A 13647-nucleotide genomic window follows, 5' to 3' on the forward strand; every position below is an offset into this window, starting at 1 on the left:
TGTGTATGGAAATTTGCACGTATCTTACTGGGTATTTTTAATACTCACTCTTACATTAATTTTTCAGATTAGTTCGGGTCGATTGGAACAGTGGAGAATTGGTGATGCGGACTGCCAAGTGGATAAAGAATAGAGAAAAAGAAATAAGTTTGCCATTTTAAATTTAGCAATTTGTTTATTTTAATTTAGAACGCATTATTTGAATTACTTAGGAGTTTATGTTTATGGTTAGATACGCTTTCAATAATTTTAATTTAAACGTTACAATTATTTGTTTATTGAAGAATTTTATATAGTTCCGCATTTTTTTTAATTAAAGAAAAATGAGTTTTCGTAACGTTCCCGTGTTTATGCAAAAAAAAAAAAAAATTGGGGCGTTACACTTCCACATAGTCGAATAGAGTTCTAAAGATCGAGCAAGGTGATCAGAGTTTTGGTTGAAGGAGAACGAGGAGTTCGGTGATCTATAGCAGATCGACGAACCCCAAAAGTCGAGAATTGGTGCAGGGGCTCGCAATCTAGGAGAGCCTTGGTGATTACACTCAAGATGTTAGAGCTAGTCGAGTCTGGACCGTAATGTAAATTGATTCATTTATAGTGGATTCTTATAGGCTTGGGCCAAAAAAATTTTGTCCGATGAGGAACTTTCTCTATTGTCAATTTTTTGGTGTTATTTACTTTCCACAATTTATCAATTGCAATAATTCAACATATGATAGTTGTGCATGTGAATTCATCTAGATTAACTAATAATTATGACTTGTTGCTTTTATTAATTGGTAAATTTAAATTTCACATAAAATACTAATGCACCCCCTCTAAGTGTTAGTTGGATTGAACGTCGTAATTTCAAAATGTATTGTTGAAAATGAGTTTAAAAGAAAGTGAATTTTTATAGAATGTGGCTCAAACATGGGCTAAGTTTTATGCATTCCCATCAATTGCATTATATCCAATGTTGCAATCTTGTTCGAGTTTTTGTCAATACTATCTAATCAAGATTGAAAAATAAGCTACTAATTTTTTTCGTTTGACTTTAGAGCATCACCTGCCATTACTACAATACTATCTCTACTTAGCTCAATACATTATCCCTTGTCATGTCGCTATCGCCACTTTACCTTCCCCCGTTGATTGGCTACATCCAAAGACCCCAACTTCGAGCGTACAGTTCTCTCTTAAAGCGTAAAGCTTCTTCATTGAAATTCATGGAATAACCACACCAAGGCTTTTAGATTCTCATCATTAATAATCAAATGGTGCAACTCACATTGGCAGCTCAATCCTCAACTATTGAATTTCTTTGCAAATTATACATTACACACACATACCTGCACATGCATTCCCAAATGGTGTTGGAAACTTGGAATGCGACTGGGTTGGGGTTGGGATAGGTGAAGTGATGTTGAGGATCAATGGATGTTAAAAAGAAAATATTTTATTTCGCTCCTAAGCCCCTATATATCTCTCTTAAAAACAAAACTGTTTAATTCTCATATTCATTTCAACCACATATTCATATAATAAAACATTTTTCACGTAAATCTAAAATTCTTTCCTACTTTTTAACCCTACATTCCCCAAAAAATCAGTATTCAAAATATCATTTTTTAATAGCCATCATATAGATGCTAAATTTTTTAACCTTTCTTTGAACTACTTTTAATATTGATGCGAAGAACAAGAACTGCAGCTCACTCAAGAGTAGGGAAAAATAAATTTTAGTTTCGAATTTTCTTTCCTTCTGTTTTAATGCAAAATATGATTGTGACACTTTTCTTATAATAGAATTTAACTTTTGAACGATCATTAAAACTTAAGTGTTAGTGTTCGAGTTAACAACCCAAATGGTCACTGAGCTTTAGAAATTATCTCTAAAAGATTTCCGTAAGATCACTAAACTTTAAAAATTATCTCATTCATCACTAAACTTTGCAAAAAGCTTCCTAGGGCATTACTAATTCAGTGATCCTAGGAAAATCTTTTGCAAAGTTCAGTGACCCATGAAAATCTTTTGCAAAGTTTAGTGATGAATGTAATGATTTTTAAAGTTCAGTGATCTCGAAAAAACCTTTTACAAAGTTCAGTAATAATTTGGGTGATTTTATAAGTTTAGTAATCCCATGAAAACTTTTGCAAAATTCAGTGACTATTTAGATTATTAACCCACTAATGTTCAGAAAACTATAGAAAGAAAAATGATTTCTTAAACATTGATGATTGCCATTTTTTAATTGATAGATAAATTACTTTTTCAAATTTATCACAAATTTATTTATCAATTAACTAATATAATATGCTAAGCTAAATGCCGATCCTAAGGACATCGTTTCTCCTCTATAAAATACTCCAAATGAAAAATTGCAATATTGGGCCAAATTCTTGTTGGGCCAATATTCATCTTAAGCCGAACCACTAATGAGATTCATTAAGCCCATTTAATCCTAGGGCTATAAGATTAGCCATGCTCGATCGTATTCCTTCTTCTGCCGCATTTTGCTAGGGTTTTCCGTAAGACCCCACTCTCTCTTTCACACACACACACACACACACACACACACTCTCTTACACAAAATCGCTCTTCTTTTTCATGGATTCTATTTATTAATTTCTGAATTACTCCAATAATAAGCTAAAGCTTTGAGCTTTAGATACATATCTATATCTTTATCTGATTCATATAGAGAACAGAGAGAAAATGGCTACTGTTAATCCATTTGATCTTCTGGGTGATGATGACACCGGGGACGTGAGTCAATTAATTGCGGCTCATCAGCAGAAGCCACCGGTTTCGGCTCCAACTTCAGCCGCAGAAAAGAAGGCTCCGGCTCAATCCCAGCCAGCTAAGCCCGCCGCAAAGCTTCCCTCGAAGCCTCTCCCTCCTGCACAGGCTGGTAAGTTAATAAAGTTTAATAAGGATCCTGTTTTTTATTCATTTGTAATGCTTCTAGGTGGTTATTTGATGTAGATATGGGGGAATTTAATGGAATTGAATTTTTTGTTGGTTTATGTAAAGATGGTTTTGTGAATGCAATTGGCTTACTGGGCTGCTGAGAGACTGGAGGGGAAACAATACCGCCCACCCCATACATTCTGTTATCCGCCCCAACTCATCTATGCGATCAGAAATTGTTTTCCCTGATGTAGGAATTGTGAAGATGATAAAAAGATAAAAAAATTGCTGGAACTGTGTAATTGTTTATGCCCTTGTTTTGTACAGATTCTTTAAAACTCTTTTTTTTTTCCCCGAACTCATTTTCAACCAAACATTCTTCAGATGAAATAGTTTTGCATATCGATCCAGAACCATTTCCCCACATTCTCCAAAAATATGCTTAAAAAGGTCTTATGTTTTATATTTTTGAATGTGTGACACTACTAATAAGTTTCATTGGGCATTTAAATATTATCATATGTAAATGCGAATTCTATTTTCTATAAAATGTTTTTTTAATCATTTTATGTCCTACTTTTATGAGAAATTCTTCATTCACTTGTTTCATTTCTTATTTCTGTTTTTCGCTACCTATATGGTGTTGAATAAAATTATTTATTTTAATTCGTCTTATGATTTCTAATTCTGAAAATTGTATAGTTAATAATTTTTCAATCATTTAGGAAATTGGCATTACATCTTCACTTATTATAGATCCTGGCTATTGGAATCAGTTGTCAGTCTGTCATTCTTTATGCAGTCATATACTGTAACAATCACTTATATTTCCTTCTAAAATCAATAATTTCACCTTTCTATATGCCTTTTTCTCCAGTCACTTCTGGAAACATGTTGTAATTTGATTATGTTACTTCCTGCATTGGTGTAAGGGTAATATCTCCATCTTCATCCTCCGGCAGCCTAAACTCTATTTTAGTATTCGATTGTATTGGAAGGATTCAAGTCTTTAAGGCTTTCCATAATTTTTAATCTTTTTCTGCTTTTCTTGCTATTTTGGGAAGTATCTTTAGCACAATTCAGCAAACACGAAGTTTTATATGGAAAGCTTTGTTATCTTGGGTTTCATTACAGCCCTTTTGCAAGGAACTTTCATTCGGAAATCCCGGCTTAGTGCCCTCTATCATTGCCTTGCTATCTTGTGTCTATTTGTTCAATGAAATAGGTAGCTGTTGGGATAATGTCACGCATCTGTTCACTGCACCACATTGGACTCTTATCTCTCTAAGGAAGACCTTACAATCGTATTATACCCCTAACTGCACTCGTAAGTGTTGTTACCAGAGGATAGGAGCTCTTGAGTTAGCTTGGTTTTCAAATGCACAGGTGCTCTTTTTGCTTCCACAACAGATTTGCTATTTAGCACGACTTCGAGGCCTCTACCTTAGAATGAGTTAGATTTCCAACTAGAAGGAAAAAGTGTCTATTACAAGTTCTCCATGAGTTGCAACCCACCTTCAGATAGATGTGACCCATGGGGCTAAACTAATGAACTTTGGACATTTGAAGTTACAGGCTTCAGAGTCAAGTTGGATTGCCCATCTATGATTGTGGTCTTGTTATTCCATTTTTTGTTGGGAAGGGTTCAATCTCTCTCTGTGTTTATTTTTTTTATTTAGATTTTTTTTATTTTTTTAGCAATTCATGTGATGTAGGCTACTTTCCTGTTTTCTCTTTATTGTGGTTTAACTGTGGGTTGCATTACTGTTACCATCATACACATTTATTTTGAGGTTCATTGGTACCAGCATAGAACTGCAAATAGTCATTGCCTTTTAGAGCAATCCTTGCTCTATAACTTAGTTCATCAAGTAGCCCGGTAAGGTCTATCAAGAATTTTGTTTTGTTGGTGTGCAGTTTGACACTTGTCTATAATATAATCTATCTTGAGCAGTGAGGGAGGTCGGTAATGGAGGTCCACGTGGAGGAGGTCGTGGTGCTGGCCGTGGACGTGGATTTAATCGTGAGTCTATGGATGAAAATACATTTGGAAACAACAATGGATATTCTGGCAGGCACAGAGTTTCTGAAGAAGGAGATGATGGCAAGCCCTCTGAAAGACGTTCATATGGTGGACCACGTGGAGGTGGGGGTTTCCGTGGTGGTCGTCGTGGTGGCTTCAGCAATGGAGACACTGCGGAAGGTGAACGCCCTCGGAGAGCATTTGAGCGACGTAGTGGGACTGGACGTGGGTAAGGGATTTACTAACAAGTTGTCATTGCATTTTGTGCCTTAAGCCTTTCCATCTCTTCGTTTTGGCGTGAGTTATGTACCACATTAGTTAGTTTACTTCAAATTTTTGTTGTGTTAGTTGTGAATCTTATGTTTTCATTATTGCTGTTGCAGGAATGAATTTAAACGTGAGGGTGCTGGTCGAGGAAATTGGGGAACGCCTACTGAAGATATTGTTCCGTAAGTGCTGGAGTCTTTTTAAGCATAGCTCTGGATCAGAGTTTCATAACATTGTTGTTCAATTTATGTTGTCTTGTTGCTAAATATAGGGAAGCTGAAGAACCTGTTAATGAAGGAGAGAAGAATGTTGATACTGAGAAGCAGCTGGAACAAGAAGATGTTGGAGATGCCAACAAGGATACTTCTGTGCCTGAACAAGAAGAAAAGGAGGAGCCTGAGGAAAAGGTGATTGCCTTTCCACTTTGTACCATTCATGGAATTTATAGGATTTTGTGCTTTGGTTCACTTGAAAGTTGAAACAACTGACTCAGTGCTTTTGTTATGCATCGATTTGCCTGACCCGACTTAGAATCAAGTGGAGATCAATCTGCTTCCTTTTTTCATTGAATGTGGTTGTCATGCATATTTTGACGTTAGCTTTCCAACTTCAAAAATTCTTTTTGACTTTCGTGCAATAAAATTTTGTTGAACTTTGGATCTTGCATAAAGCTGTTCCTGTTTGAAGGCCTTTCTTCATGATGGGAAGGTGTACTAGTATTCTATATGATCTGAAGTTAGATTTTTCTGTTATGAGATTTGGAGATGTGGAAATGCTGGCAGTTTTCATGTATTTTCTGATTGCATTGATATTGATCCATTTCTTAATGTAATGTAATGTATTTTATCTCTGAACAAAGAAACATTGATATAAGTACATCATTTCCGACATCTAGGTTCAGTGTCACTTAAACTGTAAGGTTGAACAGAAATACTTCACTATAAATTTAGTTCGGTTTTTGTTTAGGCATTTAAACTGGGAAGTCATTACTGTTTCTCAGAAATGAATAGTGCAGACACAATATTAGCAAATGATGTAGGACTTTCTCATATCTTGGCATGAGTTAGTGTTACTGTTTGAACAATAACTTTTCTTTGTGTTCTAACAACTCATTTTCTTCAAATTAGTTGTTCTAGGTCTTTTATATCTGAAAAGGACTTATACAATTACTATCTGCCACTAGGAAATGACACTGGAGGAGTATGAAAAATTAAGAGAAGATAAGAGAAAGGCCTTGCCGGCAAATAAATCCGAGGAAAGGAAGGTTGACTTGGACAAAGAGTTTGAATCCATGCAACTTCTGTCCAACAAGAAGAATGACGATGAAGTCTTCATAAAATTGGTCAGACAACTGTTGCAGTTAAAGCTTTCTTAATTTCTTTAACTAAGCTAAGACAAGTTTATGGATTATGTTTAAATTATTGGTGATTGGATAGGGTTCTGAAAAGGATAAACGTAAAGAGGCGGCTGAGAAGGCCAAAAAGGTATGTTTAAATTTCATTATAACTGTATAGGACTTGCCCCTTGAGACAAATCTTCTGCATAATCTCTTCTGAATTTTGGCTGGTAATTATTGACTGTTTTTATTGAATTTTATCATTAAGATCCACTTGTTGAAGATCATTTTTTATTTTGTCCACACAGTTCTGGTGGTTCCATTGGGAAACGTTGTCTATACTGTATGTGCCGTTTCATGTCTACATGTTGAAGGCCGTTGTCTTTTTATCGAGACAAGACCTTGCATGACTTATATGCCACTTGTATTCCCTGAACTACCTTACATTCTGGAGTGGTTCTGTTACTTTTTGCACTGCTCTGCAGTATGTCTTTTTTTAGGTTATTGGTGATGGTCAGTGTCTAAACTTGAGAGTGTGTTGAGGCCAGTTTTTGCCAACTGGATCTAGCTTGAACCAATTTATTTAACAATTATAAGTGCAGATTGTGCAGGTTTTTATTTTTATTTTTTATTTATTTATTTTATCTCGTTAGAAGATTATTATCCTATAATATAGTTATGTGTTGTTTATCGTATTGTTACCTCTAGATATATAAAAAAGAGTTCTCCTTGGAATTTGCTTGGGTGCTTCCATTGTGATCTTTGTGGTTCTGATATTTAAATTTAACTGTTGCCTGTAAACTATGCTTACGATTATGATTTATGCTCGACTCGTGCAATTCTTAATTGTTTTTTGCTTCATGTGCAGTCTGTGAACATTAATGAGTTTCTGAAGCCTGCTGATGGGGAGAACTACTACCGACCTGGCGGCCGTGGTAGGGGACGTGGTCGTGGTAGGGGTGGATACACTGGAAACAGTATGAACAATGCGCAAGCCCCATCTATTGAAGATGCTGGGCATTTCCCTTCCTTGGGTGGGAAGTAAGGGATCTCGACCTGCCTCCCGATCTCTCTGTTTTTTGTGGTTTTCCGATCTTTAGTTGCTCGGAGGTGGCCTGTGTGTATATTTAGATGTATTCCAGGAGCTTATACCTTGGTTCTTCGACGACTTTAATGAATTAACTTTGTCATATTTAGGGCATTAGGAACCCTTTTTTCTTGAACTGCATGGGATCAGTTTAATTTTGGAATTTGATTAAAACAGTTTTGTTCAATTCTACTTCATGGTCTTTCGACATGTGCTGTTAGTTTGCTTGCACTTTATTCCTGTGATTGAGGCATTTGTAACTGCCTGAGTAGGACTAAAAATATTTTTAGATTGACGGTTTTATTAGATGATGGAATTGCAGGTGGGGAGACACAAATAAGCCTAGGCAAAAAATTCGAAAAACCGATCAAACTGAACTTACTCAGGTCAGTTTAACATAGGTGATTGGTTTGGTTTGGTTTGGTTTTTTTTTTAAACAAAATCATGATTAGTTGGTTTAGTCATGGTTTGAGGTCTTCAATTGTTGGTTAGTCGAATCAATTTGATCCACTTGCATATTCATTTTTATTTTTTTTTTAATTTAAGAAAAACAAAAATCAAAAGATAAGCCTTAATTTCATAAATATATTTTGGTTTCCTCTTAATTTATGATGTTATCGGTAAGTAATAGTATTGATAATTTTCTTTTCCAAGCTCATGTTATGTTAAGCATTTTTTTTATTTTTTATTTTTTTGATTTAAGCAGTTAGATTACATAACACAGAAAAACAGCAAAATTTATATGTTTTATGTTGATCTGTCTCTATTAATTTGATTTTATTTGTTAGTCAATTGTTCTTGTAATATAAAATTATGAACCGTGCTATACGTACCGAAATTTTTTACCTAATATTTTACCTACTACTCACAATAAGAGGTGGGGGTCATGGCTTGGCATTATTTAATAAACGCGGGACCCGCTTGTTATGTGAGAGGGGGACATGGTTCGGTAGTCTCCCCTCTGTATATACAATTTTTTCCTAAAATTATTAAGTGATTTTAATTATTATAATTTAAGTGGGTTCAAAACTTGGATAATTTTAAAAAGTAAAAATAAAAATAAAAATCAATTTGGACTAAAAATTCAAACCGACTAGCCAAATGAAATCAAATTGAACCAAGTTTAAGAACTAGACTCAGCTGGTTTGGGTTGAAATTCGTTCAAATTGACTAATTTGGTTTTGATTTCGAATTAAAGTCGAAATCAATCCAAATCAAACCCCGCCCAAAACGAGACACAAATGTGAGAAGAAGCAAATTTCTGAAACTTATTCAACATCACATCAAGGGGCCTAATATGTGGGAATTACTTGGTTGGCTCTAACTTTGAAAGCCATGCCCATGATTTTGAAGCATGATGGAGGGAAAAGGAAGGGGTGGGGGCGTGGGGGGGTTGATACTCGTACACGGGCATGACAGGGCACAGGCGCTGTCACGGCCCTTGTCATTGTAGCACGTCCCGACGAAGGGGTTATCTATGAGACCATAACCAAATAATAATGATAGATGGATTAGTACAGAGTAATTTTGTAGAAATCACTCTTGAAATTGTTCATGCTAAAGTCATGTCAGTGAGCCTTAGTGTCCTTCTTTTGATCCTCTTCTATATCTTATTCTAGTTTCATGGTGTTTATTTATTAGTTTATCATTTACTTAATCACCTTTATGAATCACACTATAATAATACTTGTTATCTCATTCGATATCGAATTGAGCACCTCACTAAATATTTTCATGAACCCCAAATAGATATTATTCATAAAATTTAAATTTTTAGAGAACAAATGCATAAAATTTAAAGAAGATTAAACTGTGACACATAATTAATTAGAGAAGAATTTCAATTTTGTACAACTTTGTACAAATATTCTTTGAATCAAACACGTTGAATAAAGGAACATTTCCACAGAGTACCAAAATAACATAAGAAACAGTAATTATGCTGAGTTTTAAAGCATCAATGGAAGAACCGAAGAACCCAACTTTATACGCCACGAAACATCACAGCAGTTGATTTTTAATTTTCCTTCTAGGAAGAGCAGCAACCAGATTTCTGGTTAACGGGGTGCCCTTTGATCTGCACAGTTGGAGGTCGGGCATTGTTCATGCCCGGTTGACTTGCCATCCTGTAAACACGCAAAAGAATATTCGTAATCTAGATAAAACACATCTCAGGGAATAGTAACAGATCATGCTTGGTTAACCTTAAAAGTAATTGAATTTGCATTAAAGAAATTTTTTATTCTGGAAACGTTTGGATAGATTACTTATTATCTCATACTTGATTATTGACAAGTAACTTAATTGCACCCTACTCTTGTTTATCAATAAGACCCCGTTTGGCATGACTTCAAAGTTAAAACTGATTTTCAGACTAAGAAGCTACTTCTAAAAGTGCTCTGTGTGACTAAAAGGGCTTTTAGAGAAGCTAATCTCAGGTCTTCCATAAAAAATAGAAGCAGAATCTATCCCAAAGAGGCCCTAAGCTAGCTTACCTATGTGTTAATTTTTTTAAGCTTAGCCAAATAAAGAACTGTCACAATACAATACTAAGCAATTTCAACACTACAATCTCGACGCACTATAAAACCCCTATACCTGTTCTTGATTGCAGCAGCCATAGCCATGAAAGTCTCCTCGACATTAGTGGCATTTTTTGCACTTGCTTCCATGAAAGGAATCCCAAGTTCATCTGCAAATGCCTAAGGAAAAACAGCATTACTAATTAATCAGAACTGATTATGTTATTTAGCCTCAATCATTCAAAAATAAATTGAACGCAAGCACGAGGATTTGAAATACGAAGTGCATTAAAAGTTACTTTAGCTGTATCGGATGACACAACTTTTTGGTCTGTGAGATCACACTTGTTTCCAACAAGAAGCTTGTTAACATTATCACCAGCATATCGGTCAATTTCGTTTAACCATTGCTTAACATTGTTGAAGCTGTCTTGATCAGTCACGTCATAAACCACCTGATAAACGAATCATTAAAATAGGTAGATTCATCACAAGGAAACTGCCATAACAAGTATTGGCAATACTTACAATGATACCATGTGCCCCACGGTAGTAGCTGCTAGTAATTGTTCTAAAACGTTCTTGTCCAGCAGTGTCCCACTGCAAAAGGAAACACATTAGACGGAATGAAAATTGAATCTGAAACAAAATACACAACAGACAGGGCCTAATGACCTGGGGTAGAAAGGGCATGGAGTGAACCCATATGAATGTAAATGCTATATGATCAAATGATTCGAATTCAATTATTTGTAACAATTGCAAAATTTTACACCACAAAATACCCAAATTGTGCAAAGAAGTTTAACATGTAGGGAACCACAATCAAGATCTTATATTCATCACAAAGCCATAATGGGCATTGCAAAAACTTACTATTTGGAGTTTAATAGTTTTTCCTTCCTGCTCTACTGTGCGAATTTTCTGCATCAAAGAACATGTGAAATAGTTACAAGAGTTACGATGTTGTAATTGATAGACTGTACATAAGGCATCGATCGACTGATCACTTACAAAGTCTACACCAATGGTACTAATATAACTTTCAAGATATGAATCATCCTGAAAACAAAGATGAAAGATAGTTAGGGAAATCATCGCTTTTATTAGGATTTTTGGTCATATCTCAAATGCGATGAACATATCTAAAACCAATCGACAAAGCATCGCTTTTACTAGGATTTTTGGTCATATCTCAACTGCGATGAACGTATCTAAGACCAATTGACAAACGTTATTGAAAGCGCAAACAGAAAGTGTAAAATATAAAGAACATATTTTAGGAGTTACTAGAATATGGAAAGAAGGAGACCATGTTTGCAGGCTACAATGGTTTCCTTAAAAAATGCATCAACAGCAAGTGAATCAAATCATGAAAGGAAATCAAAAGGATAACTACCATGCCTCCCTGCACCACCACTACCTCCAACAACAACAACAATAAGTGGTAACACTGCAAACAGATAATCCTATCAGCTAACATAAAAACGCTGATGTATCATGCAAGGCAGCAAAACAAGTTTTATAGGAAACTCTAACAAAGAAAAAACTGGACCAGAAGAAGGATTTTAAAGATCCCCTGTTTAATAAAAGAAGGATGGTAATCACATTAAAGATTGATTAGGAACTTACAGCAAATCGTAAAAGAAGACATGATTTTCCTACACCAGAATCTCCAATTAGCAAAAGCTTGAAAAGGTAATCGCTGCAAAAAAAACAATAGAAAGGTATGTGGAATTTGTAAGACAAATATAGAAATCAAACTGAATAAAATCCAGAAATAACTTATGATAGATAAGTGCATATAATTTTGAGACATGGACCCAACACTACAACACATCATCCAATTATTTAAAAAAAAAAAAGAGAGAGAATTTACATCACTGCTTGGAAACAGGACAAATCTTTTATTCTTTAACTTTAACTAAGCACCACCATGAATTTGGGTAAAATGAAAAATGTACTTTATGTATGAAAATTTGATGATAGATGTAGGCATCTCCTGCCAACATTGAAATTGTGTTTTGGTCTAAATCCTCTGAATGCTATTGGCTAGGATTTTCCATTTTTCATGACATGTAAATTTGCATCTAACAATTAAAACAAACATAAGCTCGGTAGTGGGGCCATGATTTTCACGTTGGGGGGAGGAGTCGCCCCCCCATGCTTGCTTCAAAGTCAGAGCCATGACTGTACACCACGAAATGCATATTATGCATCACAAATACAGAATTGAAATTTCACTGTTATTTAGAAATGCCCATTAGGCAACAAATATATGGAAAAGGAAAAAATCACCACTAAAGATATTTTCTCATGAAAGGCAGCTAAATATAACAAAAATTTTTTGAAAGATAACTTTCTGAAACCCGCATATTACTGACCTCACGCAGACAATCTAGAAAACTAATGTTGATTGCTCCAATCAGTTAATTTCTCAATGTCATCTGATATCCCCAAATATATATTAAAAATCGATTGATTAACATTCTCCTTCAAAGAATTGGCATATACATAAGATAACAATTTCACGAACGGAGAAAATTTTAATTACAACCCGTATATGGATCTCTATTCATATCATAACATCATCAGTCTCAGTAATCAAATAGACCCATAAAAAATCACATCAGAAAAGAGAACAACGAAAAAAACTACTTTCAGATAACAGATACAGATTTAATTGAAAACCGACGACATATGAGTAGAGTTGCCTCATGGAACATGGAATTCGAAGGACTCAACATAAAGTATGAATAATTGAATCATACCAATAAATATTTTTTTAATGACGAAAAGAACTTACTATTCAGGATTCATGGCCAAATACAAACTTCAAAATCGATCCAAAGATATAGCGTGAAGGCGATAATTTTATTTTGCTTTGAGAGTTTGACCAGATATTAAGATCGCAGGGGGGGCGAGAATTAAATTGAGATGAAAAGGGAATTTCTGAAACTTCTTCAAGATCACACCAAGAGGTCTGATTGGTGGGTGGATGTACCAATTCACGCTTTCTTGCCCACAATACATGGATCGTTGTCTAATGTACATAGATCGTTGTCTAATGTACATAGTTTTGTTGGCATGGAGCGTTAGTTTTGACATTAGAATGGTGTGATACACGTTCATAAATTATGTTTGACCTCTATTTTTTACAATTTCATTTTTTTAAATTTATTTTCATGGGAATCAAAATTTTTATCAATTTTTCCGTGACATATTCTATCAATATTTATCAAAATCAAATGAGGGCCTAACTATAATCACGCGATTGTATTAAATTTAAGCCCTTGTTTGATTCTCGTTACTTCAAAAAATACAAAAATAAAAATAAAAACATAACATTTCTCACTCTCTTCTGTTCAATTACCCATTCTTCAATAAAATAATATTACACACTAATCCAAAATCTTTTTTTTTTGTTTTTTAACCATATATTCTCCATCAATTTACTACTTTAAAATGGATTCTCAACTAAAATTGGAGCCCAAACAAACACCAAGTTTTTTTTAAAAA

The 13647-nt window shown here is 34.7% G+C and overlaps 2 protein-coding genes across 2 annotated transcripts; one reads left to right on the plus strand and one right to left on the minus strand.

Moving 5' to 3' along the window:
* Positions 1 to 2470: 2470 nt before the first annotated feature.
* LOC111368757 (RGG repeats nuclear RNA binding protein A-like) lies at positions 2471 to 7816 on the plus strand. Its single transcript, XM_022990184.1, has 7 exons — positions 2471 to 2894; positions 4848 to 5145; positions 5300 to 5365; positions 5455 to 5590; positions 6367 to 6525; positions 6620 to 6667; positions 7388 to 7816. The coding sequence occupies exons 1-7, from the start codon at positions 2699 to 2701 to the stop codon at positions 7562 to 7564; spliced, it is 1080 nt and encodes a 359-aa protein (XP_022845952.1). The 5' UTR covers positions 2471 to 2698; the 3' UTR covers positions 7565 to 7816.
* A 1581-nt stretch (positions 7817 to 9397) lies between these two features.
* On the minus strand, positions 9398 to 13173 carry LOC111368758 (GTP-binding protein YPTM2-like). Its single transcript, XM_022990185.1, has 8 exons — positions 12935 to 13173; positions 11761 to 11833; positions 11143 to 11190; positions 11005 to 11052; positions 10657 to 10728; positions 10428 to 10583; positions 10205 to 10308; positions 9398 to 9732 (listed from the first exon to the last, which is right to left on the minus strand). The coding sequence occupies exons 1-8, from the start codon at positions 12946 to 12948 to the stop codon at positions 9636 to 9638; spliced, it is 612 nt and encodes a 203-aa protein (XP_022845953.1). The 5' UTR covers positions 12949 to 13173; the 3' UTR covers positions 9398 to 9635.
* Positions 13174 to 13647: the final 474 nt, after the last annotated feature.

The sequence above is a fragment of the Olea europaea genome, chromosome 19 (genome assembly GCF_002742605.1).
Source record: "Olea europaea var. sylvestris chromosome 19, O_europaea_v1, whole genome shotgun sequence".
Classification (NCBI taxonomy): Eukaryota; Viridiplantae; Streptophyta; class Magnoliopsida; order Lamiales; family Oleaceae; genus Olea; species Olea europaea.

Coding starts and splice junctions, on each gene's coding strand:
- LOC111368757 (XM_022990184.1), top strand. CDS start 2,699: ATGGCTACTGTTAATCCATTTGATCTTCTGGGTGATGATGACACCGGG. Junction 6,526..6,619: donor ATGAAGTCTTCATAAAATTG/GTCAGACAACTG, acceptor GTGATTGGATAG/GGTTCTGAAAAGGATAAACG. Junction 6,668..7,387: donor CGGCTGAGAAGGCCAAAAAG/GTATGTTTAAAT, acceptor CTTCATGTGCAG/TCTGTGAACATTAATGAGTT.
- LOC111368758 (XM_022990185.1), bottom strand. Junction 10,584..10,656: donor GTGGGGCACATGGTATCATT/GTAAGTATTGCC, acceptor TTCGTTTATCAG/GTGGTTTATGACGTGACTGA. Junction 10,309..10,427: donor TGTCATCCGATACAGCTAAA/GTAACTTTTAAT, acceptor GTTTTTCCTTAG/GCATTTGCAGATGAACTTGG.